This window comes from Pseudonaja textilis, chromosome 2 (genome assembly GCF_049901715.1).
Source record: "Pseudonaja textilis isolate UNSWEBS1 chromosome 2, rPseTex1.2, whole genome shotgun sequence".
Classification (NCBI taxonomy): Eukaryota; Metazoa; Chordata; class Lepidosauria; order Squamata; family Elapidae; genus Pseudonaja; species Pseudonaja textilis.
This window is the reverse complement of record NC_141991.1, coordinates 198644013-198668590: the sequence shown is the minus strand read 5'-3', so window position 1 is coordinate 198668590 and position 24578 is coordinate 198644013. Positions and strand designations below refer to the sequence as shown.

At 35.2% G+C, this 24578-nt stretch overlaps 1 protein-coding gene across 8 annotated transcripts in view; it reads left to right on the top strand.

Annotated features, from left to right (window-relative positions):
* The window catches only part of FANCC (FA complementation group C), a 48627-nt gene that overhangs the window by 9971 nt on the left and 14078 nt on the right, over positions 1–24578 (top strand). For all 8 annotated transcript variants that reach the window (XM_087926814.1, XM_087926815.1, XM_087926817.1 and 5 more), the window contains 5 exons: positions 2324–2418; positions 12817–12936; positions 13977–14041; positions 15803–15964; positions 18068–18224. In XM_087926814.1, coding sequence (XP_087782940.1) covers positions 2324–2418; positions 12817–12936; positions 13977–14041; positions 15803–15964; positions 18068–18224 — 599 coding nt within the window. The remainder of the gene's footprint in view (positions 1–2323; positions 2419–12816; positions 12937–13976; positions 14042–15802; positions 15965–18067; positions 18225–24578) is intronic.

The following is a 24578-nucleotide window of genomic DNA, read 5'->3' as shown; positions in this document are numbered from 1 at the left end:
GTCATGGCTGTCTAAAAGGTGCTTTTTTCAAGAGGTAACTGGACTTTCTGGTTTTTCTTTGAAGATGTTTCGCTTCTCATCCAAGAAGCTTCTTCAGCTCTTTCCCACCATCTAGTCAGAACTGAAGAAGCTTCTTGGATGAGAAGTGAAATGTCTTCAAAAAAACAAAACAAAACCCAGAAAGTCCAGTTGCCTCTTGAAAAAGCACCTTTGGAACTACCAGTGCCATGGTTTTGAGAGTTCTGCAGTAGTTACCAGTATTTAACTCAAAATACTCGTTGTAACATGTAAAGTCCTTTTTATCTTGGCATTTACCAGTATGTGCCCCAAGAACTGCTTGTTCTAGGTAGAAGTGACTCACCTAGTATATTCAGCCATATTAGTTTAGAGCATCACTTGCAAATGAGAACAGAAAAGCCAGAACATGCTGCTTCTCACTAAATGCTGAATTACACTGCATTATGGAAATACCCTTGTTGCAGCAGATCCTGTTTCCAAATCAGGACACAAGACCACGAAGGGTAGGAGAATACAGGTTTATTTGCGCAAAAGGTTCTTGCCATTAGCATGGCGAATTCTGAACCCCCAGCTATTCCTGAGGGGGTTACTTTTATGCAGCTCCCAGTCTCAGCGTACTACAAAAGGGGGAAGTAAGTCTACTTCGTCATTCGTTCTTATTCTTCTGTTTCTTCTGTTATTTTCCATACCCACTCTTGCTTACAGGAACATGTCTAGTTCTTAGGTTCAGCAGTTTTGTGGTTTTCACAATATCGTATTAAAACAACTTCTATAATATTTGCGATATAAGCTAAGAAACTTCTTCTAATTATAAGAATACTTTTCTGGTAACTTTCCATTCTGCTTCACCCTCATTCCCACAGATTCAAATGGCCTCATTCACCACCCCAGATAATTTGTCAAACGGCCTTGAAGACAAAATCCTTTCACCTAGTTTTAAAATGGATGTTAAGGAATGTTTATAGAATCCGAAATGTTATAAGAGCAGGAACACTATGTTTTATGGATTTATATACAGGCTCCTTGAGTTATGATGGCAATTGGGCCTGGAATTTGTATCGCTAAACATTGTGTGCCTGACTAGGTCCTTTGTGAGGCTGTGCAAGGCATAGCAGGAGCTATAGGGAGAACCAGGCTGCACAGGGCAACAGGGGCTGGCGGTGTAGGGAGCCAGAAGGGCAGAGAAGAGGGAGAAATAGGGCAGGTAGGGGAGATGAAGTCAAGTGGGTAGGCTGCCAATCACCCACATTTTGATCATGTGATTGCAAGACGGGTGCAGTGGCTATAATTTCAGGGACAGGGAGTAAGTATCAATCTTTCAGGGCCACCATAATTTTAAACAATCACTGAATAAATGACTATAACTTGAGAACTTCTTGTAATTTGTAGGTCATCTTCTGCAGTTTGTAATATAGTAATGATGTAAATACATAAACAAGCAGGATTGCTAACAAAAGTGGTCCTACTGTTTACACTATCAAAATCCTTTCACAAATGATACCATTGTAAGCAAGTAGTATCTAATACCGCAAAACCGTCTTAGGGTTTAAGTGGTTATTAATCCATATAGATTTTTAACATACAGTTTTATAGTTCTATTATAGTGTGGCAAGTTTTGAATGTTTGAGTTTGGACTATTTGAGAGGAATTCTTTATTAACAGAACAATTGTAATTAAAGGTTTCAGTACATCAACTTTTGAGTTCTTTTGTCACATTGTTTTTTCTTTCACTGATATCGGTAGCAGGGAAAATGGACGAGTAAAATGGCTGCTCTTAATTTCACTCTATTGGGGGAGTGACAAAACAGACGGTAGTGGTGAGAGGAAGTAATTATGAAAACAATATTCAGGATTAATTTTTATGTTAGAAAAATAAAACAATGCAAAAATTTGAATTTAATGTTATAAAACTGTTCTATGTATATAAATACATTTTAAGTATAGTTTTATCACGACAATAAGTTGCAAAAAAATAAGATGGCTTGATTCAGAACATGTTAGATTGAAACAGATAGGATTTAAGTTTGTCACAATTAACTAGGTTCACCTTGAATCAGCAAGGCAATCAATTAAGCCCATCTCCAAATACATTAAAATATGTTTTATATTAAGAAAAGGAAGAATGAAACAGTCTATATGTGATGAATGAAATGACTTTGAAAAAATGGAATAGAAGAAAAATAACCATAAAAATTTACTATGTCCTTGGTTTTTTGTTTTTGTTTATTAACATGAGCAAAATATTCTTCTTGTCCTGCTTTGATTTTTTTTTAAAAAATATCCTTATTTGGATTGGTATCCACAGATGAATGCCAGAAGATTCTGATATGCTGCTTATGTTGTCTGTACAGTGGTGAACCACAGAACCCTCTGGAATTGAAGGCCAACAGCTGGATACAAGTAAGCAAATGAATCCTCCCCTCAGCTGTTTTACATTAACTTAATTATTTAAAGGTGCAGCATCTACAGCATATAGACACTGTGTCATTTTTGGAAACCACTCTAGAGACATACTAGATTCACATTGTATTGAAATGTATTCTCCTTTAATTAAAGTACAAACTCTGCTGTCTCTCATTTTGAACATTAAAAAAGATGTGGTGTTTAAAACCAAAGTAATTGTAATCGCCCTTAATTGAATGGAGCCTAGATTCTGGCAACTTTAAGTAAAGAACAAAGTCCACAAATCAGCAAGCAAGACAGTGCTATAAAAGCAAACTTTCAATTAGGGGAAAAATAAGGCAATCTGGATGGAAGCCCTTGTTTGTTTTGAAAACAATTTATATATGCTCTATAATTTTGCTTTTATTTTTGTTTAATCTTTCTAGCCTTGGGATAAGCTAATAGTATCCAAATTTTATTCACAGACAACTAAAGAAAACACTTGTCGGGCTCTGAGTGCAGCGTCGTTCACCTCTGAGCCTGCCACTTCACCAGCCGGACTCAATGACTGGCTGAGAACACTTGTGTGCAACCTAATTTTTTTAGTTAGTTCTGAATTAAAATTAGTCTGCAGTTGCTTGAATTTTATATTGCACAATCTTTCATGTAAAATCTGATGTCATTTTTTCCTAAATAACCCCCATTTTTAAAAGACAAACCTGCCTGATCAATTTATTCCACCATTAAGTAAAATAGATAGGCTCATATACAGAAACATTTTCTCTTTAGACAACTAGGTGCATACTTTATAATTATATACTCTGGGGATCGTGATGGAATAGTAGTTTATTTTGTGGAATAATACTAGAAATAAATGAAGTTGAATCTGTTAATGCAGGTTCTGTTGAGTTACTTATCAAAATTGGGGTCTGCTTTGAAGTTTGAAAACTTGGTTTAATAATTCATAGTAGACTGATGCAGTTTCATTCCTTCTCATAAGCTCTGAAACTAATCAAATTTCTATTAAGCATGGTTTGCATGTCACATTCTTTAATTTGTGTATAGGTAACACATGACTCCATCTCATTAACCCAATCATGGTTTAGTTTCACACAACAACATAATTTGAAGTGCTCTTTGCTTAGTGAATACAAGTAGTCCTTGTTTAGTAAACACCTGTGCAACAGTTGTTCAAAGTTACAACTGATCCTTGAAGTTACAGTTATTATAGTGTCTTACAATCATGTTATTGCCATTTGTGATCTTCCTTGCCAGCTTTCCAGAACCAAAATCATTGGGAAAGCCAGCAGGGAAGATCGCAAGTTGCTATGGTAAGTCCCTTCCCTCTTCCTGCACACTGTGCCACATCCTCCCCCAATCTTTCTTTGCTTTCACTAACCCAGGGCCTCCCTGCACTTGGAGGACTCAGACTGACTCTAGGCTTGTGTGGACCTGTGCCTTCCTTTCCTCAGCCTCCCTAAATTCATGCCACATCACAGAACCTCCCTCTGCCAATTTACATACCACCGGCATCAAGCTTCCCAGGGATGCACCTTTTACTTGGGACACTTGCTGCTTCCTGCCTAATGACTTGTGTATCTTGGGGATTCAACGGCAACCGAGACTGCCTAGATTGTCATCGCTAAACAATGCAGTTACATGACGTACTTTATAACCACATTGCTTAATCCCAGTTGTAATCACTGTCTTAACTTGAGGACCACCTGAATGGTTTCTAACTAAGACTTCATTTTGCTCTGAACCTGTATGAAAGGGTTGGGAGACAGCTGTTTCTGGGAGAGATGGCTTCTGGTTAGTCCTTCAAGAAACTGAGACAGCATCAAATTTTTTAGGGACCAAAAAATTAATTTCCTAAGGAATATCTTTTCGATTTTCAATTGTGTAGGGACCAGCCATTTGCCTGTATTCTGCCTGGCAACAATTTCAATTCCTTGCTTCTGTTGTTAGTCTCAGTATTAATCATTTGATAATTTAAAAGAACTACTATAAAAAAAAGCAAAAGAAGTAAAATCAAACATTAAAACACAAAATGAAAAGTTGTTTTGAAGCCATTTATAAAGGAAACATATTTGAAGCTTGTAAATCATGAAATCTAAAAATCCTTATAGAATATGCTTTCTTTGCAAAAAGAAAATTCTAAAAAAAAAATAGAATTGCCATTTTTATGATAGTTATTCCTTCATTAATTTTCATTTCCAGCTGGACTTTTTCATTTAGCACAATTTGCAAACACAGCCGTTCTACTCAAAAGCAATTATTATTATCAAAAACATTCAAATAATGTAAAATTCAGCAGCATGCATTAAATCTTTGTATGTAAGTCAAGACTTTTTTGTATATGTTAACTAAATTAACATACTAAAGTAATAGCAATTAGTTTGTAATTATGACAGTAAGCTTTGGGCTTTTACATTTTTTCCCTCAAGTGTCATTATGAGAGGGATTTGAAAATGTTCACTTTAATTTTACATTGATGTGTGACCCAACAATAAGAAAGATGTGGCAGTAGCAAATTGCAAATTTTTCAGCTAGTGATGAAATAGTTGGGAGATCTTAATTACCCTAACATCAGTTGGGAAATAAAGTGTAAGCATTTCCCCTTCCCCCAATGCAATTGCATCATTTTTAAGGGGGGAGAAAATGAACCAGCTAGCCTGGAATTGACCTTAGGTAGGCTTAGGATCTACGGGTAGACATATTGGTTAAAGTAATGTGGATGTAAGGAAAAGAGACCATGTAATGTTGGGATTCTTGATTGTAATCAGAGCTGAGGCTGGCTGTAGTCAAATATACTATATACACTGAACTTCAAGGAAGCCTGTTTTAATAAACTTTAAAACATGATTAAAAAGTACTCCATGCCAGGAAAATGTCAATAGGAAAAGACTCGAGATGGGTGGGAGTTCTTAAAGTAAAAGATACTGAAAGCACAGTAGCAAATTATTCTGAAGGGGGGGAAGAATATCAGTCAGCAATATAGCTACAAAAATATTAGCTAAGATATGAAAATAAAGATAATAAAATTGGACAGATACATTTTACAGTATATTCTTTCAATTGTAAACTTTAATTATAAACTATTTTAAGAGAGTTCTTTTAATGGGAAGCGGTTTTTGAAAAATGAACAGATTGCCAAGGAGTACATACATGTAGCCAGGAAATTATTCAAGAAAGGTTAACACTCAGGTTAAACTGAGATTGACAAAGAGCGAAAAGAGCTGCTTTGGATATGTTCAAAATAAAAGACGAGAGAAAGAAGCCAAATGGCAGCTACTCAGTGAAGATATCACGTGGGATATTTAAACTACTATTTTTAATTCCATCCTCTTTGGGAAGAGGATATACATTTTATCAGGCAGCTGCTTAAAAATTAGGATGAAGGTGTAGGATTAAAGTTTAGACTAATAGAAACATGATCAGGGAATGCTTACTTGGCTGAAGTTTAAATCTCTTGTTCTGAAGATAGTTGCTAATGAACTATCCAACTTTCTATATTCTTTTTGATAAATTTTGGAGAGCCAAACAGTGGCAAACAGCGAAAAGGACAAAACTTGTCTCTTTCTTCAAAAATGGTAAAGGGAAGATCAAAATCTTTCATTGTACTATTGTTACCTGGGGTGGCTTAAATTGCAGAGAACACTGTAGAGCTGTTTTTTTTTGGTAAGAGTTTTATAAATAGTGTAGAGGGAGGTTGTGATCTGTGTGATACTATAATACATTCCGACAGTCGGGCGTCCTCCACAGTCACATGACAGAACTTTGGGAACTTGGCAGTCAGCTGGGTTTACTGCCATTTGCAGTGTCCCATGATCACGTGACTGCATTTTACAGTGGTTTTCCATTTCAGGCAAAGTCACACCCATAGTGAACCTTTGGTTCACTAAATGACTGCTGCATTTACTTATTGATGACCTCAAAAAATGTCATCAAATTGGATTAGTCACATAATTGACCCATTTTTATGACCATCATGACATAAAACATAGTAGGCAGGTTCCATTATAGTCATATGTTGAGGATTAAATGAAGTTGTTAAAAGGTCTAGTAGCAAGAATATCTTCAGATGGGTATTTCCTGTTCATCTAAGTAGCCAAAGTATCTCCATTCTGAGAAAATGTGTATTTACAGCTTTTTAGATCAATACCTTGACTTGGAAGCCAATGCAGATATTTCAGTATTGGATTATATAATCCCTGTATTTTACACCAGGCAATAGCTAGCCATTGCATCTTGCAATAATTTGCAGTTTTTATAGAACACAGCAGTAATCAAAGTGGGTTGCAACATAGGTATGGATAATTTTTGCTAAATCCAGCAAACTCAGGAGGAAAAGCAGCTAACACATTAGCTATAGTTGTAAAAAACATGCCTTTTTCAACCCAATGACAAATGGGGCTCCAAGACCACTTCCAAAGTACAAACCTGTTGCTTTGTGGGGAGTACAGCCCCATTCTGAGCAAGTTTCAGCTTAATCGAGAATCTAGTTTTCTTTTTTCTTACAAATATCCATTGTGTCTGGATTTAATTTCAGTATATTATCTGTCATTCAGCTCAATATCAAGTTTAAGCAGTATATCAAGAGTTTCATTACAATGATATTGTTTCATTACAATGATAAGGCAAGGAGCAACAGAAAATGTTATCAGCAGACATGGCACAACTCCAAAACTCCGCATGACTATTCCCAATGGTTGCATACAAGTTCAAAAATATAGGAGACAAGATATATAACCTGAGGGACATAAGAAATCTGTGACCTAGTTGTCTAACAATGGTCCCTTAGCACCCTCTTCTGGACACAACCTGATAGGGAGGACCTGCACCACAGCAAAACAGTGCCCCCAAGCCTTTTCAAGACAAGCCATAAATATTCATTGAGTCAATGTTACTGAAATCTATTGAGAAACATAGAGAAGTAGATGGTCTACATTTCCCCACCTGTTTCCATCATGGTGACTAAAGCCATTTCACTCCATATTCTGAATCAATACCAATTGAAATGGATTCAGAAAATTAATTCCATCCTGGAATTCTGAAGGCATAATTTTCTAATTCACCTTGCTCAATAAAGAAATATTTCAGAGTGGCCTAAATTTAGAAAGGTCTTTGGGTCAAGGGGAAGATTTTGAAAGCATTTATAACACTTTCCTGAAGACACGTGCTCAATCACATAAAACACCTCCCTTAATCTTGGGGCCAATCTGAACCTATTTATTTAATTAGCCAAGATTAGGGTTAATTAAGCCAGTAGTGGCCTTCATTTTTGCATGCATATTCATCCACAATCTTAAAATCTATAAGTGGAAAAATATCCATATAAACCTGGCAAGCAAGTTATTTTCCAATACTATATAACCCAATGTTGGAGTCCAGATCAAAGGAAATTGTGCTGAATCAAATCAAACCGGGGGTGGTGGTGTATTGTTAGTTCCAGTTTCCCTTGCCCAGTATCATGATGAATGAGGTGAATATGGCACAGCATTACCAGTTTGTTTTCTGCAAAGACAACAGTCAAGAGAAGTGATACCTCCATCCACCCTAAAGGAAGATCTCAAATGGATCTGAAGAAAAGCCCCATTCTGTGTCTAAAATGATTCATTGTGAAAGTTTCTGTAACTACGCTATCCATCTGTCCATCATTATTCTCAGCCATTTACTAAACAAAGGAACTTACAGAATTCTGCTAGAACCCCTTAGGACTTAGAATATCAACTGCCAGGGCCATTTGACACTACAGGTAGTCTATGACTTCCTACTTTTTGTTTAATGACTGCTCAAAACTATTATAACCTCGAAAAGGATGCTTTACAGCCTCAAAGCACTTCTGTAAAATATTCCCCCCACAGTTGTGTAACCACATTTCAGGTGCTTGGCAACTGGCTCAGATTTACAACCTGTTGCAGCATCCTGCAGTCAAGTGTCCATTTGCGAGTTTTTGGGATTTGCTAATCATCTGTGTGATAATTACTTGATTCCCCTAGTACCTTTAGAAGATTACCTATATCCATACTATCTTATTTTGTACAATGTTAGATGGTCTTCCATCCAGGTAAGGTTTGTAGCAACCGTCAGTCTAAAATTGACCAGGGAATTATTTGTCCATGACTGTGGCGTTGCCCTTCCACTCTCAGATCACTATCACTGAAGAATAGAATACAGATTCCATGTGTGTATGGTTAAGATGGCAAATGTGAAAACCTGAGCCATTTATTGGGTAGCCTTGGTCATATACGTTAGAACTGCTTTCTGTCCCTGGCCTACTGCAACCCACAATATTTCTATAGACAGACCCAAGATAAATGATTTTTGTAATGTCCCCTTATTAATGAGTTAATGGGGCATATTGTGCAAATTGAAAGGCAATTCTGGTTCCATGACACTCTCCCTCCAAATTGTGCAAGTTACCACATTCTACCATGGCACTTGCATATAATTCCATTCTGTTTAGAGGGCCACTGAGCTCTCAGGCAGATTTTCAAGGCATATAGAAGGGTTTGATTTTAGAAAAACTGGGATAATTCTTTTATTGAAGTGAAGTTTGTATCTGCCTGCATGCAATGAAATTAAATCTTGAAGTATTTTATAATTCCATTTTACCTTGAATTTTGAAAACTAACTAAAAACTATGATGCATACTTTTAAAACCATACTTCCTAAGTAGTCTTGGAAGAGCTACAAAACTTAGTCCACGTTTGTTTGTTCATCTACTTGCCAGATGTAGTGAAGAAAGATAAAGTATTTGAAGGTTACTAACCCGTGAAATCAACCATGACCTGGTAAAATCACTCTGTTAATGAAAATGATATAATTTCCATATTAATCACCATCTGGCCTACTTGAATGAATGCTTGGCATCATGCAATATGAGTTGTGCTGTTTTTCAGAGAACTGAAACTTTTTAAAACTAATTTATCTTGTGGTTTTCAAAGGAAAGAAATCCGCCGTACCAGTAATCCACTATAATTCTTTTCAGTACTTTTCATTTATAGTTCTAGTGGCTAGAATTTATTTAGAAATATCAATTTTTATTTTGTTAACATTGAATCAAGTCTATTTAGAAAGTGTAAATTCATGGCTCATTTTTAGTAATGGATAAAGTCATCTTTTAAAAAAACATAAAGGCAATTCATGGAACAAAACATAATTAAACTCACACCTGGTATTAGAAATATCAAAGAAGAAAAACCATCAAACTTTGAATGTCTGCCTCAATAAAATGGTTTTTACGGTCTTGTGAAATGACAGAACTGGTACAATTCTATAGATAGGATATCTCACAATAGTGGACTTACGTATTTTTTGGACTATAAGACACACTTCCCCCCCTTAAAATGTGGGTGGAAATGTCTGTGCCTCTTACAGAGCGAATGTTGCTGAAGTCCAACTCACTCGCCGGCCCCCACCCTTCAGCCTCTACCTCCCAGCAATTTGCTTCCTTACAGCAAACAGCCTGGTCAGCTTCAGCACAGCCTGATTTAGCACGAGCAGCTGATTGGCGGTTGGATCTACCTCCCAGAATACCAATGATCAGCTGTTCCAGGCTGCGGGGATCACTGCTGCGCATCACTGCCCATTGCCGCGGCCTCCGGATACCCCATATTCAGCCTCTGCGCATCCCGTTCCATGTGGTGGGGATTGCCACTACTGCCACCTATCCCCGTCACTTGAAACAGGCCGGTAATGGGATGCATGGAGGCCAAAATTGGGGCACGTAAAAGATGAAAACAGGATGGGATGCAATTGTTTGATTGGCTGAAAGCTCTCCTGCTCATGCCCTCTATCTGCTGCTTTAGCAGGCACCTTCTTATTGTGTAGATGAAGGACAGTGCCAGAACAATAGATGGAACATCCACGAAGTCATGCAACATCCATGCATATTATTTATCTTTCCTGACTTCTTGCAATCAGTTTTGTCCTCAGAATGCATCTCAACCTGCCCTCAACACCACTGAGCATCTCATATCCGATAGGTACATTCTGTTCAGAAATGTTAAATGAATTTCAGGCAATCTGGTAAAAAAAGTTATGCTTTTTGTAACTACATATACCATTGCAGACAGACAGGATCGTGGGTATCTCCCTCCATGGGAGCATTCAAAGGAATACCTGCAGATTTTTTCCATTTCTGACTTGCTGTCAAGATTAATAATAATAATAAAAACACTTTCAACTTGAAAGAAAATAAAAAAGAAGAAAAGCTGCTGCTGAGAGAGACCCCACCCTGGGAAATGCAAGAAATCTCTGATTTACATTTAAAGATGTAGCAGCACACACAACAAGAGTATTTATGGATCACAGGTACACCCTTGCTCAGCAAAACAACTTCTTTTTACGCTTGAAATGCTACAGGGATAAAAGAACCATAGGAAACAAGTCAAACCAACAACTTCAAACGTGCCTTTGAAGTTAAATGCACCATGGACTGCATCAACGGTTCACAAAAGCATAAACAGTATGCATGCGCACACATATTTAATAGCATAAAGCATTTTGTTTATGTGTGAATTTTAATGAGCTATGAAATCTCCATAAGCAAGAAGGCACAAGAGTGCAGGGCATAGAGTGCAGTTATGAATAAATGATACAGCAACATAAAAAATTCTAAGAGCCAATTAACCAGAGTTATTCTTTGTTTCTGAAATGCACTCCAGAGTTACAAATCACAGGAGAACTGACCAGATCAGAGCAAGCTATCAATGCAGATGTTTTTGTGGAAAGGGTAATAATAATAATTGAATTACTTTGATGATGTCTTACTAAATTTGTGTCCATGTGCACTCTGCGTTCTCTTTTATTCTGTTGATTGTGTAGCTGGTGTCTTTGAAGATGAAGACATCATCTACAAGGACACAAGCTATACGATGAAAAGAATGCATGTGCAAGCATACATAAGCATTAACTCTCAGCAGAAACCAACATTATGTATACATTCACCGAAGTAGCAAAGAAAAACAGTGTTCAGTCCAACTATGTGCAGGTAGTCCTCAATTCATTACCACTCATTCATTAATTATTTAAAATTATGATGACACTGAATGAGGGGGATCTTTCCAGTCAGCTTCTCACACGAAAAGTCAATCAGGAAGCCAGCAGGAAAAATAAAAAAATGCTCCTGTAAATTCTTTCTGCCACTTTTTCCCCCAAGCAGCCACACTACAGAGTATGGAATCCCAGGGATCTTGTATTCCTTAGCAAATGTCCCATGACCAGTCATAAACCATAATGTGCACCCACCTACCTTTGGCCCACTTTGCACCCACCCCCTTTGGCCCATTTGTAGCCTATGTTGGTTTGCCTGCCCATGACCTATGCCAGCCAGCCTACCAATGGTCCCCAGCGCCGGCTACACTTCCTAATGCTTCTCCTGCAGCAGGCTCACACATAATTCCTTCATTCCCTACCTGAGACTCCCACATCTTCCTGCTCAATAGTATGGCAGCTAGGATAGCTGGGATTGCCATCACTAAGCAATACAGTCACATGATATCACCTTTATGACCACGTTGCTTAGAGATGGCAATCCTGGTTGTAGTTGCAGGACTACCTGTACATGTATGTGAAATTAAGCAAAGGAGTGATATTACCTCCAGCATTCCACCTATACCATGTGATGGGTGAGTCTTGCCCCAGCTCCTGCGACCCTAGCAGTCTGAAAACATGAAAATGCAAGTAGATAAATAGATACCACTTCATTGCGAAAGTAAGTGTTCCATGTGTACCTTATTTATATTATTTATATTTCACATAAATAAACACAATTTTCCCATACTGGATAATGGATTTTGCTATAGAATTAACAGATTATTTAATTGATTTTATCTATTTATCAGAGTTGTACATTACTATTTAACTTTTTGTTGCTATGATGTTAACAGTTCAAACATTTAAAAATTGTTGTAGTTTTTACATGTATACCGCTAGATGGCAGTAAAACAACTATTCTGTAGAAAATATATACTTTATAATTGTCAAGTACGTCTATGAAGTACTGTATCTAACCTGACAAACTAATATTCCACCCAAAAAATCAGAATAAGCAAGAGTTGGGTGTTGCTATTTTCCATTTTTATTAATGATTTTCTTTTGTACAGTATCTTTTAAAAACATTTTCTCTACTTTTATTCTTTGTGGCAAAAGAGTATATTAGTCTGAATCACTGAATCAATTCAAATCAGGTAATTTATTACTGAATATATGGATATTTAGGCTGATTTCTTTCAGTAGATTTCTGTTTTCTATTAAGTCAAACATGTCTTTTTATATTTTAGATATAGAGGTCCCATTATTGTTACTATAACAGGGCGTATCCTTTCCACATTTTCACATAAGATAAAATTAACTTTTGGTGGAATATATCTGTTTTAATTATTTCCTCTGTTGACATGTTCCCTCTAGAAGTCATTGTGCCATCTGCTGTCCATTTGTGGAATGGGAAATCATCATACTGATATTAATAAGTTTATTTCAACTCTTGGCTTCACATCAGTAGATTACTACTCTAAACTCATTGAAAATGTAAGTATTTTGTATAATTTGGCAAAGTGAATCTTCATTTACCCCTGATTTCGACACATTCAGAGAGGAGCTACCATCTTCCTCCAAGTTGTCAGGCATCTACAGTATTGGCAGTTGCTATTAATTCTCATGAACAACATAAAGTACTAATTCCTACCAGTTTATGAAATGGAGGAATGTGGCTGTTTTAACTTACAGCATAAAAGATCAGCCGGCAGTTTCTATCTAACAAAGAACTGGTTTGCTAAATATGTTTGATAATAGCTGTCTCTTTGTAAAGAATATAATGGGAATGATTGTAGGACAAGTTTTTTATTTCCACTCCAGTTTTTCTTGCCTAAAGGATAATTTCTGTAGCCAAAATGAGAAAGGCCAAGACAAAGCAGTGGAACCAGAATGAAAACCAAATTGGATTTAACGTAGTTTTAAACCATGCACAATTTCCCTATTTTCTATATATAGTTAGCTTTTTATTATGCTTGCTTTCTGGTGAACCAATTAAATATGTAAATACTGAAGATTGATGTAGCCCATCAAAGCAAATATACTGTATTATTACATAATTAATAGACATAATAGTGAATAATGAAATTAGATGTAAATATTGCATTTAGGACTAAAGATAAAAATTTGGAATGGGTATCTTCCTAGGACACTTATAACTAGAGTTTAAACAGAGAAAATAAAAGGTAGCTTTCCTTCTTAGAAGAAAAAGCTATTTTTCTCTAGTTACCATAACAGTAACTAAAGTATGTTTAAACACATGGAATATTTCAGTCTGCCTTTTCAATCAAACTTTGTTCCTAACCATTGGTTTAATTTAATTGGGTTAAATTTATGGAAGCTTGCATATTTTGAATTGTTTCTTTGACATAAAATAAGTTTGGAGAAATTATTTTCACATCTTTCATGGGTCTCAACAAATAGATTGTCCATTCATCTGGAAGTGCAAATTCAACGGGGAGAAAATATCACCAATGTAATCGTTACTGGATCATTTTCTATATTATTTTAAGTTGATAATTACATTTATTTAACAGATAGTCTCATCATTAGTGGCGGAACTCCACGGAACCCAGGTTAATGGATTTAACAGTCAACAAAAGTAGGTATTAATAGTAGCAGAACTAAGTAACTAGCGTGAATAAAGTTCTATGGAAAGATATTGAAGACTGAAACTTATGAACATTGCATGGACATATTCCAAACTATGCATAAGCATGGTGTTATTGAGGAACACATTACTTATAGAAGTGATCTGTGTTGCAAATAATGTAAAAACAGAGCTGAAAGAAAATCCTCAAACTTTTTTGTGGTTCTAGTTGTTTTTTTTGCCAATTTTACCATTGAAAAGGCAGGTGTAGCTTTGTCATCTTTTGGACTTTTCCTTTATCTCCCAGTTTCAGATGGGTTGCCTGCCTTGATTTTTTTTTTTTTTAATGTAGTAGTAGTGCCTATGATGGCATGATCAGGACCCATACTTAATGTTTTTAGAGTTGGTGGCGCTATAGTACAAATGACCAGCATATGACCAAATTTTGGAGAATTTCAATAGTTTTTTTGACAGCAAAGGCATCCATGGGAGCAAAAATAATAAAGATGCTGAGTACAGTCCATTGGTTGAAGCCCTAGCCCTTTTCCGTAGGCATTCTTCCTCTTCACAGATATTAGTGTTAAAATACTTATTTTTAAAATAATATTAATACTAAACCACATTGTGTTTTCCCACTTCAAAATGGCAGTTTTCAGCAACTGATCAAAAGTGATTTGAGGAGTGGGAGGAAGCTTGAAGACTTAGGCTGCCATGGTTGCTATATAGAAGCACCATGACATAATGGCTCCAAGGTATATTGGTGTAAAATTCTTATTTTTCCTTATTACTACATTTCTAGTTAGGTCAGCCTTCCACTAGCAGGAAAAGATTGAAGTTTAGAGTTGACTACTAAATCACTTTATTGCAGTCATGAACCAGCCTAAATGTTTCAAATATCGAAAACTAAATTAACACTATCGAGCTAAATAGAAAAGGTGTATACAAGTAAACACTTTTGTCTAAAAGACAAAGTATTAAATCATAAAAATGCTAGGATGTTTGCTCAGGCTATGCATATATGACAAAACAGAAAAGAGATTAAAATGAGCAATCCTAGTAATATGGACTTTAAAATAGCAACATTAAGTTCAAATACAAACATACTGATAGATAAAACAATAAAATTATCCAAAAGGGATTTCGGGATTATAAATTTCTCATACAGACCCTTGTCAAACCTGAAAATATAATATAAGAGCTGACATGGCATGAGTACACCAAAGCATAAAAGAAAAGTTAACAAGTAACTAATGGTTAATGCTGAGCCTGAGCCAAAACTGGCTCTTAGGTTTATTTATTTTATCTTTTATTTATTTATTTTGATTTGTCAATCGCTTACAAGATCATAGGTATAAGTATATACATAGTTATGAATACATGAAATGGGTACATATAAGAAAAATAAAAGAAACAATAGGACAGGGACGGTAGGCACGTTGGTGCGCTTATGCACGCCCCCTACAGACCTCTTAGGAAAGGGGTGAGGTCAATAGTAGACAGTCTAAGGTTAAATTAAGTTCATTTGCTCTTAGTTAATCAGCTTGATTTGCACACTGCCACACAAAATCCGGCAGTCTTGTGAAGAGCGTAGTACATAGGAACTTGTGTGCTGTAAGTGTGCCGCTTTGTAAACAGAACTTCTTGACAATGTGTATTTAATGAACAATTAAAATATTTTTTTAAAAAAATGTTTATGTACTGCCCAAACTCTCAGTGACTGGGCAGTTAAAATGTTTCTTCATCTATGTAAGAGGTATAATTTTGTTTCTACAGCATCTCTTGTCGAGTAACCTCCATGTCTCTTCTCTGCGTACCTCTTATAACTCTGCCTGGTATAAAACCACTTATTGAAGCTCTCCTTAACTATCATGATCATGGACCAGAAGATGTGCTTCACTCTCAGTTTTTAGAAGCAGTGAATGAGGCTATATTACAGTAAGTAGACTCCAAATAAGAAGATTTTCTTGTCTGGTAACAAGAATGCTAATTCAATAACCCGATCTGTTGAAAATTAATTTTATATATCTGTGCTGGACTAAGAATTTATTGTGATCTATTAATAGTTTATGGACAAGTTCTCAGACATGGGTTTTGCTTATTGTTTTCATAAATTATCTTGATTATTCCCTCATTTTTTGAGTTTTTGTGTGTTCTGCATAATTGATGCAAATGTTGGAAATCTGTTTCTACAGATGGATTTCATTTGGTAAATTGAAAAAGAATGTATTTTATTTGTAAAATAACTTGTTTGCCACTGCTGTGATGTTTTTTGTAAAGTCTTATTCATATATTCAGAAGAGATAAGTGCCTTTTGGCCACTGATATAACATTCTTCCTTTTTTTTCTTTTTCCAGGAAAAAGTAGAAATCTATATCACCTACAATAAATAGCAAATTCACATTTTATTTTGTATTTTGTCCAGAATTAGTTATTGTTTTGCACACCTTTGTTTTAAGGGAAGTCTTCTTCAATCTAGGATATTCCAGCGTGATAAACTAAATGTCGCATTATTATCACCAGCCAGTATGATCAGTGGCTCCATTGCCTGGGGATGATGGAAGCAATTATCAAATATATTTGGAGGACTCTATGATTATTTACTACTGCTCTAAAATGATTAGTTTCTCTTCCACTGCTTATCTCTTTGGTTAATGTGGGAGGTACTGGAAGAAAAGGATAGAATCTCTAATGGGAATGCCTACCAACAAAGTCAATGGGGAAGCCAGATTCATTTAACAACCATATTATAAGTATTCATTGACTTACAACCACAATTGACTCCTCAGTTTCTGTTGCTAAACGAGACTTGTTAAGTGAGTTTTGCCCCAATTTGTGACTGCCATCATAAATATGAGTCAGTTGCCAAGCATGTGAATTTTGATCACATGACTATGGGGATGTTGCAATGGTTGTGTGGAAAAAAAGTTTATAAGTCACTTTTTTCAATGCCATTGCAATTTCGAAGAATCACTAAATCAATGGTTGTAACTCAAGAACTAACTGCAGTGGTTCCCTTAACTGTAGCAAGAAAGGTTGCAAAATATATATAATTGTGGATAAAAATATTTGGGATGATGTTAGCGTGTTGCTTGGTGACATAATACCTGTATTTTTTTATGCAGCTGATGCCTTGTTGACTGAGTTCCAAATGTGTGCTTTGTATTTCATACCTTGAAAAGGATTACTGCAGCATGATTATATACGTACATACATGCATACATACATACATCTTTTGCAAAGTGTAGCATGCACACAGTAGATCATATAGCAATAGCACTTAGATTTATATACCACTTCAAAGTGCTTCACAGCCCTCTCTAAGCGGTTTATAGAGTAAGCATATTGCCCCCAATAATATGGGTACTCATTTTACTGACTTCGGAAGGATGAAAGGCTGAGTCAACCTTGAGCCAGTGAGATACCATGCTAAATTGGAGGAAATCAAAACCCTAAATATATAGAAATAAACTAGTTAATAGTAATGAAAGAGGAAGGGAAAACAAAGGAGACTTTGTCGGATAATGAGCAGGCATAGCTCATGGGGGAAAAAAACAGGATTTTGCAATAGTTACTCAAGTTTTAATCGTATGATGTTAATTCTGTGGAGAAAGAATGGTTAGCTTTTAGACCACTGATACATCTTTCGTTCCATAGTAAGAAAAAAATGCAGAGGACTTGTTTCTGGCCATAGTTTGATTTTCTTACCAAGCAAAGTTTCCATTATATTAATTGCCTAGCTCTTTGCTATGAATTTCATCTTTGTTTTGAAATGCTGCGAAGTAAACTGTGTCATTGTTTTCTTAAAGATTGATATTTTAAAATAGGATGATGTGAAGTCCAATGGCTGTATAAATTTTATTCAAAAGCACCATATTATTCCTCCCAATTTGGAATGTAGTTCAAAAATATCATTTGTAGCAAAGGACACTAAAAGAACACTTCTCTTTGGACACGGATATAAAAATAAGAAGAAAGGCAAGAATTGCACAACACATTAGTGAAATGTATACAGAAATCTCAACTCCTTTTTTAATACAGGAAAAATATCTCGTTATCTGAAACTGCTGTCCTGCAATTATGGCTTCGTCACCTTCCTAGTCTGGAGAAGGCAGTACTACGAAATATTGAAGAATTAATATCCAGTCAAACAAAGTCAATGCAAGAGATGGCATATGTGATAAAAGATTCTTTATTGGTGAGTATAGTCTGCTGCAAGTATTGAAAACTCAACACGTGGGCTTTAGATCGTCTACCACCTCTCCCATCAATGTTGCAGTTTCTCATTATTATAATTTCAACTTCTTCATGTTCAAAAGGCACAGATTCACAAATACTCTTATCTGCATAAGAGTATTTCAGTTCAAAAATTCAATTCATCCAATTAAAGGAAAACATGGAAAGGAGAGTAGATTGGAACTAAGGAATCTCTTATACTTTCTCAGAAAATTGATCTCCCACTTCTTTCCCTTCATGGTTTTTCCCTTAGCAAGATTATTTTTGCTAATAGTTTAATAAACAATTAAGTTGCCACATGTTCAAGTGCTCGAAATGAGTGCTCGAAATGTACCATATGTGCTAAGCCAATCATAAAACTTCCTTGGGAGAGGCAGTACAGTTCTTTGCTTCTTAGGGCAAATAGCATTATAAACAATGAGCCTTATAACATCAAACCAACTAGATTATCCTAAGCTCAGATAGATCTCCCATTCTGCCTTAGACCCTAAATACATATTTGAAGAATGATGCTTATAAAAATGTTTAAATATTAAACATCAGGATTTGTCTCTTATATCTGATGGGAGGGAAATCTACAGGAGAGAAGGGCACCTTTTAAAATAAAATAAAATTGTATAACTAAAGCAGTATGAATGTGATAAATTGTAAACATATCCAGAAAGATAGAATAGTAAGTCATGATTTTAAAAAGTTTCTGTATTCTAAAATGAGAATATGACATTTTATGTTGCTATATGGTCCAGATTTAATGATAAATAACAGTTGAATTAATTTTATATAGGTATTTGTATATGTGATATATCTTTTCTTGTTAATTAGATAGGAAGTTATTACTTTTAACTTTTTAAATTACTAAAACATATTTAGAATTTGCTTTTCACTGTTTGGTACTATTTAATGTGCTTTCCTTTTGTATGTCATCATTTTGACAAATGATATAAAAAACAAAAAAACAACTTATAATTGAAATTAAAATGATTTAATATGAAAACATGACTGTCAATAATAGATATTATGTAAATGTTTTAGAATATATTTTAATTAAGTTGCCTAAGTGATATAGCAAATGTTATTCCTTAACGTTTTGCAAGATGACACTAAACAGTATTTCAAAGCAACAACTTTTCAAATCTATTCTTGGTAGTGAAACATTGCTAGGTTTTATTATGGAAGAAATATAATACGCAACACTTTTAAGTTAGGGTTCTAAATGTAATTAAAATGTGATGGTCTAGTAATTTCTGGTTTATACTGTGTGCTGCTCTTACGTTTCCATCCTTTTGGAAAGAGTGAAACTGATAATGAAAATTCTCTAGTTACCACAAACTGCAAAAAACTAATCATAAATGTCACATATATTGCACATAGAACAACTAATCTAAAAATATTAATTTTCCTGTGAGGAGTTGGTCACACTACATCTTTCACATGATTAACAGTGGACACCTAAAACTGTGATCTACTCACTTTGCATTGGATATCTTGCCAACAACCAGAGAAAGGATGCAATTTTGTGTGTGATGCTGTGAAGAGTTAACTTGGTGTTTCAGAGCTATTCATGCAGATGCCTATTCATAAGCATCACAGCTGTAACTGAACTGAGCCTTAAAAAAAATTTCTTTTAAACCCATAGTTCTTCTGTGTACAATTGTGTTGGGTAAGCCTAATGACCATGTTTTGTAGCTCCTAGACTGACTTTGCAATAACATAAAGAACTTGAGTCTCAGGCCCACACATGCAGATAATAACTACTAAGTTAGCTTTTAGCTTGATTTCCCAGTTAATTTCTGTCTTTTAAGTACCAAAGGGCTATGTCTGCATTCACCAAACACCGTTATTTCCTGTTTCCTAAGGCCGTGAGAAAAATTAGATCCAGAAATTGCAACTTGAGAGAAAACCTGTGACAAATATGAATTGTACCATCTTTGGAATTATTTATTAATACTATTATTGGGAATCAATTAGTGAATGATTAGTCAATTAGAGATAAAATAGTAGCTGTAATAAAGGGTTAGGAAGAAATGTTTCTTTGTACCAGAATAACAAAATAATAGAATAACCAAATTGGAAGGGTACTTGAACTCCCTGCTTAAGCAGAAACCCTATACAAATGGTTGTCCAATCTCTTCTTAAAAGTCCACAACTTCTGGAGGCAAATTGTTCTATTGATTCACTGTTCAAATTATCAGAAAATTTCTCCTTAGTTCTGGTTTGATTCCTTCCTTGATTGGTTTCCATCCATTGCTTCTTGTCCTGCCTTCAAGTGCTTTTCAGAGTAGGTTGACCCCTCTTCTTTGTGGAAGCCCCTTAGATATTGGAACACTGCTATCATGTTACCCCTAATCCTTCTTTTCATACCCAGTTCCTGCAACCGTTCTTCATATGTTTTAGCCTCCAGTCCCCTAATCATCTTTGTTGTTCTTAGCACTCCTTCTAGAGGCTCAACATCTTTTTTTAGATTGTGGAGACCAAAACTAGATGCAATATTCCAAGTGTGATCTTTCCAAGGCCTTATAAAGTGGTATTAACACTTCAGATGATCTTGATTCTATCTCTCTGTTAATGCAGCCTACGACTGTGTTTGCTTTTTTTGGCAGCTGCATCACATTGCTGGCTCATATTTAAAGATTGCCAATTAGGACTCTCAAGACTGTCTCAAAGTTACCACTCTCCACCTTAATAGTGCTGAAGAAAACCTTTAGAGCTGCCACATTTCCAAAAGGCCCTGGGATTTTAAAGGCATATTTATTAGGCAGGTACAGGTAGTCTTCGACTTACAACCACCATTGTGCCCAAAATTTCTGTTGCTAAGTGAGATAGCTGTTAAGTGAATTTTGCCCCATTTTACAACCTTTCTTGACATGGTTGTTAAATGCATCACTACAGTTAAGTTAGTGACACAGTTGTTAAGTGAGTCTGGCTTCCCCATTGACTTTGCTTGTCAGAAAGTTGCAAAAGGTGATCACATGACACTGGGACACTGCAACTATTATAAATATGAGTCAGTTGCCAAGCACCCAAATTCTGATTACGTTAGCATGGGATGCTCCAACGGATATAAGTTTCAAATCCAGTGGTAAGTCACTTTTTTCAGTGCCATTGTAAATTTGAATGTTCACTAAATGAACTGTTGTAAATCAAATATTACCTGTCAGTTACTGCAATGGCAATAGTTCTGCTATTTAAAGCTCAGAGTTATTTATTGAAACATTTACCACTTTTGACTAGTCAATAAATTTGGCCATTCTTTCTCTCCTAATTCCTGTTTCTGGAGTATAATTGATTGGGCGTAATACCATTACATCTTCACAAAGGATATTTATAGATAGGAACAAAATCCTATATTTGCTAGCTAATTATATTCCAGGTGATCAGGGGTATTTCTTGTAGCTATTTGCACCTACAGACATAAGAAGTAAAGGTGCTCTTTAGTTGACTCGTGACTACATCATTGCAATTGTCTTGGTATTATTAAAAAGTTGCCATTTTCCCACTGTGATTTTTATACTTCTCATTCTAGCTAGCAACTCAGATTTTCCCAGGTGGTCCCGTATCTAAATAAAAGGAAGACCAGCCCTCTTCAACTTCTGAGATCAGCCAAAGTTGGTGGAGTGCAAATAAGATTGGAGACTGACAAAAACAAATAAAGCAAAAACCTCTCAGATTTTGATGGGCTTAAGTCAGTTTAAATACAGTCAGATTTTGGCTGCTTTTGAACTATAGTCCACTAATTCATTCTATATTGCTAAGGCAATTTTCTGCTTTCAGTTTAGCCTATTCAGGATAATATTCTTAGCCAAAGTCTTTAGTCTTTTTTTGTTAGAGCTTAAATGGCAGCAAGGCTTAAGTTCTTTTAAAGGAATGTTATAAAATGCCAAAACTGCATGAGAAAATTTCAGTTAATCACATATAGAATTGCTAGATTCAAGTTCTAAAGCATATCATATTTGCAGAGCACATAAATTGTAAAATTATTCAGAGACAGCTTCCAGATAATTATTAAAACACTAAGTTTGGTTTTGCTCAGACGCTCATGTTCTAATTACACAGGAACAATTAAGTAGCTTGTTTCCAGAAACAGTAATGTATTTAAAAATGTCCAGTGACCTTCATATCTAAACAGGATTTGAATTGCTGTTTCTTTTTGTGCTGCATACTTGGGTTTTTTTAACTCATTGTGTTGAATTCCAGCATTCTTTTTTTTTAAATGCTACTCTTCTTCCAACAAAATATTAGAAAGGAGGACAATTAGCACTGTTACGAAATTCTTGAAGACTGTGGTAAATAAAATTGTATACTTTATTTTAAAAATACTTATCCTTGATGACCTGAAAATCAAATCATTTGCCTTCTCCTTTTTACACATGTATAACAGAGAAATTTATAGAATGAATACATTTTTTGATTAAGTTTTTTCCATCTATCCTGTTTAAAATGATAAAAAATTGAATTTTTTTTAAAAAAAGACCTCTTAAGTGGCACATACAAATATGAGAAAAATAGCTGTGAATTCCTATGAACACTAGGTGGCACAAGTTTAATATGACAAATAAAATAGTTTGGAAGAAAATTAAAGACACAGAAAAAGGTGCCCTGTAATCCTTCCAGTATGATGGTGGCATTTAAGAAAAAAATGAACCAATTTTTTAGAATATGGATGCTCTTTTAACAGTATGCATTACAATATGATAAATATATCCAGGAAACCTTTTATTCACATTGAAGTATTTTCTAGAGAAACATGAAAAGTTTTTATCCTACATCTGAAACAACTATCTTAAAACTCTTAATATTTTAGAAGAATTGTTTTAATAAAATCCGTACAAGAAACTAAATATTAGCAGCACCAACCAGGTGAACGGTATGTTGTAAATGTCACTAACTTCATGGTGACATTTGGCAGCCATAATTAAGTTAAAGCTACTCTTTGTGCAAAAAGAGAAATTCATCCTCTTCCTGTATGGATAAAGGAATAAATTATTCTATTCTGCACGTTTTATCTTTCCACATTTTTCTCCATTTTGACCCACATGGAAAAGGAGCACTTTATTTCTGGAAAAGAAGATAAATAAAGGATAGAGTTGCTCTCTATATGATTCCATATGAAAGGAAGTGAAGTGCTTTGTCAGGAAAGGGAGGAATTTCAGTGGACCCTATTTTAGGAGAAAAATAGGGGTAATAAAATTATAAAAGTAGACAAATCAGGATTTTATTGCAAAGGTGTCTCTGTTTCTTCTGCGTCTTTATGCTTTTCCACTTTTAGTTTTAGCTTAGTTTCAGTTTTCCACAATTTCAAAAGGGGTTTTTCAATACTGAAGTAAAAATAATAATAACCTTTTTCTTCAAAAGTAATTATAATAAAACCAATAAGATTCAACTCATAAAATGTTATTAAGTGAGGAAATAATAAAAAATACTTGTAATGTGAATACTAGAAAAAGGTTTTACAGGAAATGGGATAAATTTAATTTGGTTGTATTCAGCCTTAGATTGTGCTGTGAGACACAAGATAGTTAGATAATTGGTAATGCTGTCAAAAAAGGAAGAAAATGATATGGAGCAATGGAATCTCATCCATGTAAATATGGCAATTCCATCCTAAAAAACACTCAGAATACAAAGACATGAAAGCAGGAACCCCATTTTTATAGTAGATAAAATGCGTAAATAGAATAGAATAGAATAGAATAGAATAGAATAGAATAGAATAGAATAGAATAGAATTCTTTATTGGCCAAGTGTGGTTGGACACACAAGGAATTTGTCTTGGTGCAAATACTCTCAGTATACATAAAAGAAAAGATACATTCATTAAGAATCATAAGGTACAACATTTAGTGATAGTCTTAGGGTACAATAAGCAATCAAATCATACTAGGAAACAGTCAATATAAATCGTAAGGATATAAGCGTCAAAGTTACAGTCATACAGTCACAAGTGGGACATGATGAGTGATGAAAAGATTAACGGTAATAGTAGTGCAGATTTTGTAATAATTGAACAGTGTTGAGGGAATTATTTGTTTAGCAGAGTGATGGCTTTCAGGAAAACTGTTCTTGTGTCTAGTTGTTCTGGTGTGCAGTGCTCTATAGCGTTGTTTTGAGGGAAGGAGTTGAAACAGTTTATGTCTGGGATATGAGGGGCCTGTAAATATTTTCACAGCCCTCTTTTTGATTCGTGCAGTATAAGCTAACAAAACCTGGGATCAGGTACTCATCAAATAAGAGGAGCCTAATAATGCTTTAGAGAATAGTGATATTGGTTTCATAATAACACCTCCATTTAAAACTAGTCTCTCCTAGAAAATAGAAA